A 15,938-nucleotide genomic window follows, 5' to 3' on the forward strand; every position below is an offset into this window, starting at 1 on the left:
CTTCTGGATAATTTTATGTACACGTATACACGGTTGTGTACAAATAAACATAGATCATTTTTCGTGACCAGCGCAAGGCATGTTAATATAAATTATAATTTCATTATCAATTTAAAATAATCTATTTTCTAAAACAATTTTACATTTATTGTTTTTCGATCAAAATCATAATATCCCTCCGTCTTAACCGGTTGCAAAATCCATCCGGAATATCCAACCAATTTTCCACTGGGTATACTCGGTACATAGCAGAGCACGCTCTTTTTATAATGCACTTTGTTTGAAGTCGATACATACGTTCAATGGTTCCCGGGATATCGCGAGTCGATAGTTCAGCGATAAGATGCATGACGGTCAAAATTCGTGGAAATCGCCGTGACCTACTTTTCTCCAAGGATTGTGTACGTAACGATTTAATAGTAGCAGTGAAAAAACGCTAAATCAGCATCATTCACTGTTCGCTGCACCGGTATCTGGATTGCGGTAGGTCGGCGTGTGAGTGCGATAGAGACAGAGATATCGAATTATTAAAAATTATACTTGCTTCGCACGGCGATATCTCGGGAACCAGGTGTTGCACCGAGATAAAACAAAAACTGGTTTAAGGTGGTGAGTTCTCTGCTTCTAACGATAACTTTTTATAGACTTCGTTTTACACACTTCGAAATGCACATGCAAAGAATATGACGAGTCCAGTTGTTTTAATTTTTTCATTTTCAGCAAATTACTTTACAGATAGAGATCTCATGAAAATAGATGCATAGATGCATGTTCGTATTGGTGTGAAATCCGAGCAGCATGATCGTAACAGACGTGTGATGCTTACAGTGATAATTTCAAAATCTTTTATATTACACATATCATACGCGTAAATAGAACATTTTTCTGTAAGTACTCAAATGGTTTCCCAAGTCACTCAATACGTATATTTTATACAATATTTACTGCAGCATTTGTTTGAAAGTAGTTTCTGTTATCAATAATTAATTATATATTAATTAAATATTAAGCTATAAATTGAATATTTGATAGTCTGAAGCTTTAAAAATGTAAAAGTTCCGTAGCTCTCATAACCCATGTATAACCTGGTTACATAATATATGTATATATATATATATATATCCATCGGACATTAAAATTTCACGGTGAAAAGCGATAGTTTGAAATACTTTTAAGTTTAATTGATTTTCGTTAAGTTTAGTTGAATCTTCGTTTAATACCAACCTTCCACGCTATAGTACCATTTTAATATTCTGTAAAATAAATACAACTTAAAACTTAGTAATGTTTTATTCTTTTATGCTTTCAGATTCGGATTACTGTTCCCTGGTAAAAGAAATTCCACCATATCACGAGGGTCGCAGGCTGCTGGATCTAATGGACATGGCCGTCTTAGACTTCCTTATGGGAAACATGGACAGACACCATTACGAGACGTTCAAGATTTTCGGCAACAACACGTTCCCCTTGCACTTGGATCACGGTAGAGGTTTTGGCAGAGCTTTCCACGATGAGATCTCTATCTTGGCCCCTATCTTACAGTGCTGCATGATCAGACAAACAACTCTAAGCACCCTTTTAAAGTAAGTTCTTTCAGTATTATAGAAATTCGCTCCAGTTCCTATTATCGTATCAAATTCGTTTTATTGCGAACACGTTCTTTACGTAGGGAAACTCTATTGTTTTGTAGAATTTGCTTGACATTTCTATTCATAAGTAGAAGTTTTGAAGTTTTATACACTCCTATTTATAATATATATGTGTGTGTATGTGTGGGTGTGTGTATATATTATGAAAATAGCAAAAACAGCAATAAAAGAAGAATGGAAGAAAATCTGAACTTTAACCGAAGGAGCAAAGGTTTACAACGTAGTATAACATTTCTAGCAACAAAATTCCATTCAACGATACGAATAGAAGAGGAAGGAATGTACTGGCCTGGCGTACCGGATACTCAAAAATAACGCAGTTAATCAAAAAGACAGTTCCACCACACTGTCCCTTTGTCAAGACCAACCATTAGTCACTTAATTATGAGTGTAGAAGAACGAAGCATCAAAAACAAAAATACAACACGAAACCAGACAAAGCTCTAACATCACGAGATTATATAAGAAACACAATAAGCTACCTTAAGGAAATCAATATGTTCAACAAAATCTAACTCACACAACTCAAACATCGTCGCTAATGACCACAATGTAGATGCTACATGAAACATAAAAGAAGACGAAGAGGAAAATTTATAACAACAATATGTATCTCGATTTTACCAGCGTGTACAAATTATTGATAGTATAATCGCTATAGTAAACACAACGATGGTAAAAATCCTGGCCTTAGCCACTGTATAGACAGAAACCTCTACTCTTTCTAACAAATCCATCAAATATTTCGATTTTCGCCTGCACATCTCCACCCATAAATCAGTCTATCCGATCTCCTATTAATTTCTCCAATCGACACAATGCCACAGGGAACAGGAGATAGAACGAAGGCAAGATCGTGGATCTGGACGTGGCTCTAATTCGACGCTGTGGGTACGATCGTATCGAGGGCTGGTGTCGCGAGAGCGCAGAGGATCGATCTGGGTCGAATTTACAATTCAGAGCGGGGCTCCCTTCCCCTCTCTGGATGGCCTCTCGGCGGATTTCGAAAAAGGGAAACGCTGGGGAAACTTTACGAGCCGTGGCCCCGGGGGGCTGGATAAGGCGGATTTCGGAGTGAAACGTTTTACCAGAATTGGCCGTCGCCAGCATCGCTCGTGAATCTCCGCTTTGATGCGAATTCACGGGGACCAGGCTTTTTACGGCCGCGATAAATTCAACGAGAGCGGATTTCGTCGACACGCGTAGCTACACACGCGTGCACACATCTCCACAAATGTGTACCTGGTTTTTTGTGTATGTCCGCGAGTGTACGTGTAGATGTACGTGCACCAAATGACCGATGCACGATAACAGCAAACGATTATCGATCTGTCCGACACGCTGCTTAGGCCGTCGTTACGTGTCCGCTAGGTCGAAACCGGTAGCCGATATCTTCTTCGCCAGAATCTCCGGCACGCGTGTTCCTCTACAAGCACGACACCTGCCACTGTCTCGATAAAAATCGAGATAACTCGTTTCGCAGATTGAATTCCACGCGGCAATCTGGATCTCGGTTCCCAGGATTCGCTGATTTCTTTAAACCTTTACGGCCTCGAGTTATCCTTCTCGTTTTCGCTCAGCTATTCATTTTGAGTTGTTATGTATATATGCTGCCGCTCGGAATCCGTTTGTTGAATTCTTTATGAAAACAATGAGAACGTCAAGATAATTCCAACTATTAGATTCTCTGATGTTTCTTTGGGTTTGATTTGGGTTTCGCTGTATTTACTAGCGCACGTTGCGATTTGATTCGAACGTGTCTCGAATATTCCACTTCTGAAAATAACTGAACAAACCTACTAGAAACATGACACACAGAATGTTTCTATTCGTGAAAATGAATCGTCGTATTTTGCTTTTTATTCTTCGCGTGGCTACAGTACTTTTTATGTCTCGTGACTTTTCATCTTCACGTAGAGCAGTAATTATGTTAACTATTTTTCTCTTAATAATCGTGTAATGATACGAGCAAATCGAACCCAGAGCATCGTTAATTTCGTTTTAGTTTGATCTAGTTGCTTATTATCGTAGAACATAGCTAACAGAGAGTATCTTCTTGAATGAAATTGTGCTGGTCGTTCAAGACGCATTGAAGAAGCCCACACGTTGTCCATTAAACCTGATATTATAGGATAATTGCATCCTGTGGGTACTTCATTGCAGCTACTTCATCGTGTCAGTCATGGTTACTTCTCTTTCATTACGATTTCGTTTTCATTTAGTTCCCATTCAACTATTCCAACCTGCGTTAATACGAAACACATATAGGGGGATACTGTACCCCTCTTATCAAATATATTTCATGAAATCGTTGTATTTATAAGGTAACATGATGTTTGATTAGCTGGGATAACATGTCGAGGATCGTGTTCGTAATTTCTTCTCATATTATCGAGCATAGGATTTCTCTATTACCTTTTTTATGCGCTGTAATAACAATGTAGGCGAAGAGAAAACGAAACAGCTTTTATAGTAGTATAAGTATACCATTTTTTCTTTCGCTTGTAGATGGTTTGAGAAAGATAAAATTTCATCGTTTGACACTTTCACTACTATTGAAATCTAATCTTCCTTCTCCAGAAGCGACATGCTCTTACATATATCGTTACGTTTATTATTTTTCATTTCATGTTTCTTTGATTAGAAATAGCATTGCTATCTCCTAGCTTCATTAATAATTATTAAGTTACCTTGAAATTTCATAGAGAAATTTAAAAAATACTGAAGGTTATTCATCTCCATTGGTTTAAACAAAAATTTTATTAAACAGTATGTGCAGATATACTACGGCATATGTATATGTATATATGTATTTTTACTTTTCCTTAATCTCACCAAATATCAGAAGTTTCCAATTTTTGGACTAATCCAATACTATTCAATATTCGATCCAATTATATAACGACATATATACAATAAATCCAATAATAGTAATAATCAATCAATCAAATCAGTGAATAACAATACCGAATAGTTATCACTGCATAATGTTGTAATACTAAATAAAACCAAAAATAAAATAGCTGTTTCAAAGCAAAATTATTGCAATAACTGAATAGCAGTGAAAGTGTGAATTATAATGTAATTGTATTTTAAAAAATTGTTTAAAAAGTATGTGTTAAAGTTTCAGAGGATGGGATTCTGTTGGAGTTTCGATTCGGTAAATATTAAAAGGATCTGTCGTTCAGGATCATCAATACCCTCGAAGACCATATAATCGTTCAAATGGTATAAAAGCTGTTCGATCAAGTCTTTATCCTTCTCTCGGCGAAGAGCAGCGTGCTTTTCTACGTTCCCCTGTGACATCGAGAAGTAGCCAGCCAGAAAAATACTTTTATCCGCGTGCTTCTTCCAGAATATGCCCTTAAGTATACACACAAACCCACATATACGGGGTGTCCCGTTGGAAAACCATTATATCAATCGATCATATGTAATCAGCCAACATTTTCTTTACCTTTCTGTAAATCGTCGATAATTCAATCTCCAAGTGTGAAAAAAATTCTACTGTCTAACGTTAAAATTTAATGACACGAAGAAATCGATAAGAAGGTTTAAGAAGGTTTTTAGATCCACAATAATGAAAAAGAAGAATGAAATAGCATATGGAACTCGACCCAAGTTCCGCAATATGATACAAAACTTGTACCAAAAAATCTCCATTCTCGACATGAACAGGTAAGATAGAATAACTTTGATAAGATACAGACTTAGACATTGAGGAATTAGCCATGAATATCTGTCGAAGGAATCAGAACCAGTTCTGCAACTGCTGCAATCAGATGCTATTGACAAATCATTTGATATTTTTAGTAGTGCAGAAGATTAAATAGATACAGAGATAAAAATACTCTCGACTATTTCAAAGAAGCTCGATTATACTACGAACTCTCACGGCAGCAAAACGCAGAGGAAACGCAGAAGGGTATAAATATAAATACAAACCGGACACCAGATTGCCGAACAGCAGCAGACCAAGTGGTTATTACGCGTGCGATAATTAGCCACACCAGATTCTTATCGACTTATCTACTCGACTTATCTACTTTCAAAAGAATCTGTAGCTATATGTACCCTATGTAACCAAAATCTTGCAATGAAACACATTCTGTTCGATCGCGGCCACTTAGAAGATATTAAAAAGCAATTAAAAATCAAAAACAGTATCAACGAAATCGTGAACACGAGTAAGAATATTAATAATGTAGTTTCATTGCTCAAAGAAATCAAAATGTATATTTGTTGTGTGTGAAATTGACAGAGTGGTAAAGCATCAATGAAATGAAAAGATCAATAACTAATTTTACTCCTTGTCTTTCACATACATTCACACTGACTCTCCTTTAGAAATATGACGCTTCATTCGCACGTCAAAGCCAATAAGTTTCAGGAAAATTGTTCTATAAATGTAGCCGAGTAATACGATCTTTTATCGGAAAAGCGAATCACATTGACACGAGAAACGAATGAGAGTTAGAAGAAGGCAAGTCTCGAAAGATTTCGAAAGATCCACGAAATATCGTCGATAAAACACCGCAAAAATGTATCTAATCCGAGACATTCCCGTTCAAGAAGCCTGAAAATCAAATAGTTCACCCTGTACATACGCCATAAGTACCATCTACGAGCCGTTTGCTTAGTCGATACTTTATTCATTGCCTGTTCCGCAAGGAAGAGCCAGATCCTCTATTATCGGGCCGCGTCTCGAAATCTCGCAGGATGGTTCCAGCAATGTGGAAAATTTCAAACCGGAAAAATAATTTTTCCAACATGGGACAGGAAGGAAAAGATAGGAAGAGAAAAAAGAGAGTAGATGTCGCGGCAAAACGAAAGTGGGAAGTTCTCTCGATGATAGATAGTAAGATACGTGTCTTACCGCCGAACCAACTTCTAATTACGGGCATTTGCATTTTTATTGAAAAATTTCTGTCGCCTCACGCTCGAGCTCGCTGATCAATGTGCCAGACGGAGACGAGACGAAAGAAGGAGAGAGGAAGGGGTCACGTTTTTAATCTTTCGAGTTCCGACGACTTCTACGTCCGTGGATTTGCATGTTTATTAAAAACGATCGAATTACTTTGATTCCCCGTGAATATTGAAAACCGAGGATCAACCGGGTCTTTCTTGAAAGAGGAAGGGAGAAAACAGTGGCGTGGTCTTTTGAAAGAGAATTTCGGCGACAGACCATGAACCAATTGTTCAAATATTCTACCACCTCCGTCCAGAGAGAAAAGATTTATCTTTGGGATTTTATTTTAAGCAGTTTGAGACCTAGAGAGTTAAGGTAGTCTCGTAAGGGTTTTCAAATTTGCTCTGGGTCTTTGCCCCGCAACGTTGCAATTTATCGTGTATTATTTAACTCTTGCGTTGGCAATCCATTTCTATTAGGTCGTTTATGTATTTTCTAAATGCTTCTTTCTCTTTTTTTTCTTCTAGATCAAAGAATTCGTTATCTTTCTGTAGATAAAACAGAGAATATATAATTCATATATAATTTTAAGCTCTTTTCTTTTGCGTATAACATTCTAGGATTATTTTTTACTTTCTAGAATCCTTTTTTAGTATTTAGTGGAGCACGGTACGTTCGAAGTTGAATATTTCATGTTACGATCTAATACCGTTCCTTTTAAATTCTATTATCCATACTTCGTATTGAAATTAAATTATCAAACAGAGTCTAGAGTATTTATGAAATTATATTATCATACTTAATGGAATCTGTATTTTAGTATAATGAAATCTTATATAAATAACAAATTTGTATTAATATCAAAAGATCCGATAAATAATGCGGTTTATTAAAATGATAAAATTCATTATGAAAAAAGTATGATAAATGTGGAACTGAAAATTCAACAGAAAGGTGGCGAACGATTATAAAAGAGTTTATAAAATGTTTCATTGTTCATATACGTTAATATACATTAGCTCACTAAAATATTCGAACATGATTATCGTTAAACTGCTATCATTTAAATAAACTCAAAAACAAGAAAGTAATATTTATGCAATAGATGAAACAAATCTCTATGTAGATTTTATTTTTTAAGAAAGATATAAATTTGCCTAAACATCCACAGTCTGGCTGTAACACGTGCTTGAATATTTTCATTGTAACATAGGAGTTCATATCAGCGAGGAACAAGAGGAGAGAACTAAATCCTTTTATCGCCAGAAATTGAAACATTCCTTTCTTTTTGTTTTTCAGATTTCACAACGGGCCAGACCCCTTGAGCGAGGCGCTGCGAAGAAGCATGGCGAAGGATCCCGTAGCGCCAGTTCTATGGGAACCCCATTTCGCAGCCCTGGACAGGAGGGTGCGTGTGATTCTCCAAGCGATAAGAGACTGTGTGAATCGCGAAGACTCGAGTCAAGTCGTCCACGAGAAAACCGAAGACACTGGATCCTAGCCGTTTCGTGTGCCAGTGAAAAAGAAACTTCTTATTAACAGTTACGAACAAGGAAAACAGAACTAGCTAAGAAATTTTTAACGCTGATAGAGTGTAGTTTATTGTAAAGAGGTCATGTGTAAAAACAAAGAAAAAGGAAAGAAACGATTAGTGAACAATCGAACGATAGCAAGATCGAAGACGATATGTTTCATGGTTTTGGAAGACGTTTCTTGTCAAGTGAATCTTATCTTTGACAAGATACTTTGTTGTTTATCGATCAACGTTAATTATCAAATATTGTGCTTCGATTTGATTTCGTAGATTTTTACGAAATTGTTAATCTTATTGTCTTCTAATGCAGAATAATGTTACTTTCTTCTGTTCTATCCTTCTATTTTTATTTGAGAGGAACTTGTACAAAGAGGCTGTACATAGTGTATGTATGATAAGCGACGCACGTGAAAGAGAGTTAAGATCAAAAAATAAAACGCCCTGCTTTCTGTGTATATAAGATTAAGGAAGGGAATCGATATCGCTTCAGTCAGGGCCGTGAATATTTTACAAAATCTGCGTTTTCATCGCTCAAGTCGACGGACGTGTTATTTCGGTCGGCTGAGAAATTGGTTTCCTTAGGATTCGTGGATCATTCGCTCAACGATGAGGTCCAAGGGTTGACGATTTATCGCTGAGTTTGTCGTTTACCTGGACGAGACGAACGATTTTCTGAGCCACAGTTCCTCGCGATGACACAACGCAATTCCTGCTCCGGCGATCTAGCGTCGGACTTTTATACGAGAATCCAGTTTTCACTTGCGAACAGAAAATTGCGTGAAGAGAGAGTGTGTTTTATCCGTGGCGAACGCTATGCGTGTGCGTGGAAGCAGCCTTTTTTAAAGTGTGCTTTTCGTACGCATGTACTACTGTGAATGTTCCCAAAGTGCACCTGTAACTTGTAAGTGTTTATTTTTTTTCTTTCTTTCTTGGGCTATGAGGAAAAGAAAAAAAGCTCTGTTGAACTAACCCTCGATGTATTTTCATTAGCATCAGTCTTCAGAACCATCGAAATCCCCTCCTCGTCACTTCCTTCCTTCGTTTCAAGTAGTAATTCGTACTGTGGATCTTCTACATAACTTTCATTGGAAGAATTTTGACGAAAAATTTGATGTAATTATTAAAATTTTATCCAAGTATCATCAGACCATTTGTAAACTTGCAATTTTTCTCTCGTTGCTATAAACACAAAATTTTTCATTCGAATTTTTATGGAAATTCATATTTTTGTGAATATCGATAAAAAATGGAACCTAAATGTGCTTCAGATATTTTATATATTTTTATTACATATTGCATTCTGTACAATTTCCGCATCATGGAATATTCCATAAATGCATAAAAATCCGCAGTCTATTAACAAAATATGTGCTTGATACAATTTCATTTCTACTCACTTTTGGTAACTCCGCAGATTAAACTTCGTCTTAAACAAACTAAGATAAATATAAAAAGTTTTCCGATATTAATTATGCATAATTTAATATTGTAATGTCCTGGAAAGTTCCGAAACTTCTGTCCAGAACCTTAAATATCATGTTGAACTTGCCGGTTTAACAACGTTACCGATCAAACTATGACTTCCTTGCTCTTCATCACGCTCACAAGAAGTACAGAATTCTCGGCAAGAAGATATTATAAATTCAAGTACTTTCCTTTAAGTATACTACTAAAAGTACCTGGACACTTGCTTATGTTTATTAGCAATTTAACAACAGAATCATAAGTAAGAATTATCTGTTGATAAAATGATGTATTCTTATTTTATTAATATATTATAACGCAATAAAATTGATTTTAACCGTTGAAATACTGCCATTTGTGAAAGTTAAACAAATTACGGAACAATTTTCCAACAAAATCTATAATAAAATTCTGTGAAGTTTCTTCATTCCCAGACTATCTGGGTCTCTAAGGTACAGGTACGATAAAGAAGATACTTGCTCCACATTTATAAATAATAGTCATTAATCTTTCAAGTTTACAATTCAATCATCAATATGTAGAAAAATCTTAACGAAGCTTAATATTTACGGAACTTTAACGAGATACGTTAATTTGAATGGTTTAAATTTAAATTTAACAAGTAGTGTTTACATCTGTCGATTGCTCAATCTACATCTTTTATATATTTATGTAATCAATTTATATATTCATACATTATATATACTATTAATGTTCATATATTGCTACTACAAACCATCCAAAGTGTCTATATAAATTTTTAAATAACAGCGTACTTACGCTATTACAATTTCTACTACGATAGATACGAAAGATCGTTGAAATTAAAAGGAAGAAACGCCTGATCATTTTTCCGTTAACTCGGCGATTTTCTACGTATTAGCAGTATTCGAATTATTGGATTTCAGATTAAAGTGCATTAACCGATATTCCATCGTTCGGGAAAGAGACACCGTTAATGAAAGGAAAACAAAGCAACCGGGTAAAAATCAATTTTTCCCGGAGTTTCATTAAGCGAATCTGAAAGATTCAGGAGGTCTTTTAATTACGTCGTGAGCCAGAATTTAAGAGTTTCCAGGCTATCCGGCCTGGCAGCCTCCATTATTAACCACGTTCTCTGAAACGTTTTGTTTTCGTGCTACACCATGACTCGACTCTCCGTCGAATTTTCAGTCCCTCTTTTCACAAAACTCATCGGTTTCAATTTCTTCTTCATTGACGACGAAGGAACGTAAAACGTTCACGAATATTTCCAGAGAGATTTTCAAGGACAAAAGATACTTGGTAGTGTGACCAATTTAAACTAAGCCGCAAAAATAGTTTGTGGAACGAGTGGCATGATGTTAAATAGGGCAATTAAAAGTGATGACACGAAACGAAACACTTGTGGAAAGATTGTCAGAAAGATAGGAAGCAACGTTTGAGGAAATTGGTACAAGAGATTCTTAAAATAACGTGGTTGGTCTAAAAAAATTGTGGAAACAATCTAAAATGATAGGTAATGTGTGCAAAATAATCTAAAGATTAAAAAAGTAACTAATAATAATAATAATAATAAACAGAACAAGAGAGACGTAGTCTTCAAGAAAATAATTAAAAATTGAGCTGCAAAGTGTAATTTGTTAAACGATTCCGCCACCTCGACGTATACATACAATATACACCAGTTAAAATAATTTTCCAACTAGGTTTCTTTTTTCTTAACTATCTATATAAAAATATAAATTTGCATAAATATCCGCGATTTAGCAATCAAATTTCTTCATTTTTTGCAGAAATTAAAAATTTGAAGAACAGCGTTTGCTTATCATTTTCTCAAAAATTATTTACTTTATCGTCTTATTAATGTTTTATCTCTTTATTTTTCAAGTATAATAATACAATTATGCCTTCGATTATCCGTTAACAACGAGAAAGGCTTGTGAATCGCGATAGATCAATCTTCGAGTAGCAAAAGATACAAAAATCATTTTGTCGATAAAGAAAACTTGTAAATCATAATCGACCAAAGTCCAAGTACAATAAAAAGATAATGTCACTTCTGTGGATTTCTATGGCGTGAATCAACCCATCCATGAAGATATCTCCGATGGAACTTTCTTCACGACGATGATCTTCGTTGGAAATAATATTTTTCTGCGAGTGTTCTCCTCGAGATCGTTCCACGTAGCGATACAGATCGACTCGTGTAAGTTCTAGGAAGCTGGCACTTTATTCACAATACTGCTACCCTTATTCCTGCGAAAGTTCGCCCTCCACGAACCAAGTTTCCACCTTCACGTGCAAAGGTAAACGGCGAATTTTCGCGGAAGATCAATAAAACCGCGCGAATAGAACTGCATCCATTCGAAACTTTCCATTTCTTACGCTGTCCGTGCTTTTAATCAAGATGGATTTACGAGAACGGATTATTAGATAATCGTGTCGGAAGTTTTACTTCGTTCAATGGTAAAACGCGGGAACGACGCTGTTGTAGAGTTTGAAAATATTTGGAGAGAGTTCGAAAATATTTGCAGGAGCCTGTGGACCTTCAAAGAATTAGGTAACAGAATTTAATAGCGCGTTTAATATAGAAATTCGCTATTCTCTGTTCGTTTTAACTTTATAATTACTTAGGAACTATTTGAACATATTTTTATAGAAAGCTTTTATGCGTGTTTTATTTATGCCATATAAAACTTCTTGAAACTTCGTTTTAATTGCGATGAAACGCGATAATCATAACAATAATCATAACCATGCTCATAACTATATATTTAAAAACGTTTACGTCCATGGAAGTTACAAGACATTTACTTCGAACGTGCGTTTTGTAAATGTCGAAGGAATATTTCGACGATCAGTTGTCCGTTATATTAATAAACCCCGATATACGTAATATTTAATGCGATCTTTAGCATGAATTTATATAACTGAATCATCAAGAATCTACGTCTACGTCCGCAGATTGGAAAATATTTGCTTACAACTAGAGTTGTAAACTCGTCTTGGAACTCGCTGTGTTCTCGCGAAAACGGAGCTTGTGAAATTAAGTCATCCGTTTATTTTTTGGATATCCGACATTAATATTCGTATATTCATATATAAGTATTTCTTATACTCTACAATATTTCTCAAATTCCATTTCCTGTGCTTAATTAACACACATATCTTATCATTATATTTGTATCATATTATATCATTATATTCATTACAATTGCTATTCCTCACGTTACAATCAATAAAAGCAAACCATAATTTGTATCATAATTTCATGTCACCGTAAGCAAAGAAAACTCCACTTACAGGCGACTAATATATAAAACGTTACGTATGATAATTGGTCGTTTGTACCAGTTTCTTTCGTTTAACTTGGAAGCCACCTTATCAAATCTGCAGCAGTTGCACTGGCAGGGTATCAAAGGGATTACAATTCAAAAACAATCGATTCTGTGGCCAAAGGAGCTCGTGTGGAACTCGGGATTCCAATCAATCTTGGTAGTCGTCTTAGGCGGCTTTAGCAAGTGGTTCCTGTAACCGACAGGACCGTAACACGATCTCAATCCCCCTTTGCAAGACGTGGAACCCCTTGCCACCGACATAGGGCTGGATTGGGAAGGATATATCCTGTTAATTACGCAATCTCGGCTTTGCCTATGACGTTAAACGTCCTGGCCAGAACGTCTGTTTCCTGACAGCTCGAACTTCCCATCTAGACGAATGTAGATATCTCTATATCGTTCAACTCGACGATTCTCTAATCGTTCTTCTGATAAAGACAGAAATACTCAAATATAATATTCAAATATAATATTCATTCGATGAATAAATCTTGCTTTCTGTTGTTCTAAAAGTACACAGTTATATCGTTATATTATATCGTTGTATTTCCAAATTAATTTTCATTTCGTTCCAATTTTTCCCAATTGGAATTTTTTTTTTTTTCAAGACTATAAATCATCGACTAGTTAAAAGAGATTAAAATTGAAGATACATGAAGGATAATTGTATAGTGATATTGGTTACAACGTGTAGGATACGTTAATAAATAATAGTTACGTTAATAATTAAGAAGAAACTGTTAAATATATAATTCAGGGTAGATAATATTGGAAAGGAAAATATTGAATACATATATAGAAAGATAGCAAGGTGTATAAATATAAATCTATCAAATTTCTGTGAAGAATTGAACAGTGCTTGTAGAAAACATTGTACGTGCCAAAATTGAAAAATTTTGATTTTTTTTCATTGGAAAATGTTCTATACATGAATTAGAATACCGTAGCATAGAATTTAAATACAATTTGCAAAACTGTCACAATGTTGCCTCCAGAGAGAAAAATATAAGTACGAACAAACATTAGTTAATCGTTTCTTGGCTTTTGTATATTGAAATGAATGGCATCTATCTAAATGAATGGAGTGTTCTTTATAACTAAGAAATGGCACATACAGGATTTTCTACAGATACAATTTTGTTTCCTAAATTTATACTACATTAATGCATAAGTATTCTTTTGCTCCTGAAAAATTTGTTTTTGCACTTACAGTGCTTTTTTCCTTTTTTTTCTTTTTAATAATCATTCTTCAATCATAAAATCGGTTATTTTGGCACGTCGTTTAATATTCCCCGCATAATAAACTTAATTTTTCGAAAGTTCAATTATATCCACGTTGGCCTGGTATCATCACTCTCTCGAAATTAATCAGGAAATTTTGAAATTTGTTAAACTACAAATTGAATCCTCAGAGGAAGAGGTTGCAGACGAAGAAGAAATCGAAGAAAAGGGAGAAAAAAGAATCGAAGAGAAACGTGGATAATGTTTATCAGGGCGCATTGGACCGTGAGTTTTTCGCTGCTCCCCATAAATCAACCCCTTAATGTTCGTCCCTTTGTGATCTTCGACGACGTTCTCAACTTTCTTCTCACTGGGAGAAATGTTAGTCCAACAAACTTTCTGCTTTCTTCCTTCTTTCTTTTTTACACTCTGATATAGATTTTTATTTGTCCGAGGGAAGAAAAGTCGCCCCTGGATAACTAACTACTATTTCATTTCATACCCTTGGAGTCAACAATGTCTACGATACAGAGATGTAATTGTATCGAACGATACTTCGCGATTTTTCAACTAGTTTTGAAATGAGATATTAAAGTAATATTAAAGTACTGTAATATTATAATAATGATTGGACTGCGAATTTTTATACAAATTCATATCATTGAAGACATGATTAAACGAGTGAAACTTCGGTAGAATATTGTTTTATCTACTTACCAAATAATATTAAATAATTACTAAATAATAGAATATTTCATATTTTTGTTTTTAACCAATAACATTTAGAATGCAGAGATATAGTTGTTCCAAATGATAAATAATAGAACATTAAATATTATTAATAACGTCTGAATATTAAAACATTCTATAACATCAATAATGGCAGCCAACATAATGAAGCATTTGAAACTTGAACATTAAATTATTCTATAATACTGCGATAAATCGTATAATGTTAATAAAATTATTCTATAATATTAACAATAGTAACTCGAATAACAAAATATTTTAAACTTGAATACTTTATACCTGTTATTTTGATCTAAGCCAAGCATGTCGAAACGGGGAATTTCCAAAGAAGAATGTTGAAAGTTCAGCTTGAGAATCTCGACTCGATAGAAAGAAAATATACTTACGGCTTTAGAAACATTTTGTTCTTCGCAAATTCCTATTCCAAACAGCTTTCCCTTCAATCTGATTACCGTGATCGATTGATCTGCCACATTCGAACTTTGCATATTCAAATACATCAAATCATTTACGAAGACGTTACTATATTGATATCTGACGCTAGTAACTAAACAGAAATCTTGTTTACTATCAGAAAATCCTATTCCAGAATAATCTAGCATTTCATTTAAAAAATAATTTGTTCCCCCCTTATTGAATATTCAAATATCCAAAATTTAGCTTAATTAAATTCATAAGAAAATCCTCTAGATAAATTCAAGTATTCTATTTGCTTTAATTTTATAAAAAGTACAATCAGTCAATTCTTCACTGTCAGCACCTATTCTAGTTTCACTTCAATTAGGGATAGTCTGCTTTCATATTCAAACATTTTACTAGTCGTAAATGTTTTGTTTAGCTTAATTAAATTTATAAGAAAATCCTCCAAATAAATACAAGTACTGTATTTGCTTTATTTTTGTAAGAAGTACAGTCATACGACTCTTCAATTTCGACTAAGCTTACAATTCCAGTTTTCGTTCAATTGCAAGTAGCTACTTAGTATAAAGTTAAGTAGATAAGGTCGGGCGCTGATCAGACGTCGAGTCACGAGGAAACAAACTTGCGCGATTTCGTTCAAAGACACACAGCGTTTATGTTAGCGTTCCGGC

At 34.8% G+C, this 15,938-nt stretch overlaps 1 protein-coding gene across 1 annotated transcript in view; it reads left to right on the top strand.

Annotated features, from left to right (window-relative positions):
- LOC126923741 (extracellular serine/threonine protein CG31145) overlaps positions 1–9,061 on the top strand; it is a 93,717-nt gene extending 84,656 nt beyond the window's left edge. Inside the window, exons 6-7 of the mRNA XM_050737466.1 lie at positions 1,310–1,583; positions 7,858–9,061. Coding sequence (XP_050593423.1) covers positions 1,310–1,583; positions 7,858–8,059 — 476 coding nt within the window. The 3' untranslated portion in view covers positions 8,060–9,061. The remainder of the gene's footprint in view (positions 1–1,309; positions 1,584–7,857) is intronic.
- Positions 9,062–15,938: the final 6,877 nt, after the last annotated feature.

The sequence above is a fragment of the Bombus affinis genome, chromosome 13 (genome assembly GCF_024516045.1).
Source record: "Bombus affinis isolate iyBomAffi1 chromosome 13, iyBomAffi1.2, whole genome shotgun sequence".
Taxonomy (NCBI): Eukaryota; Metazoa; Arthropoda; class Insecta; order Hymenoptera; family Apidae; genus Bombus; species Bombus affinis.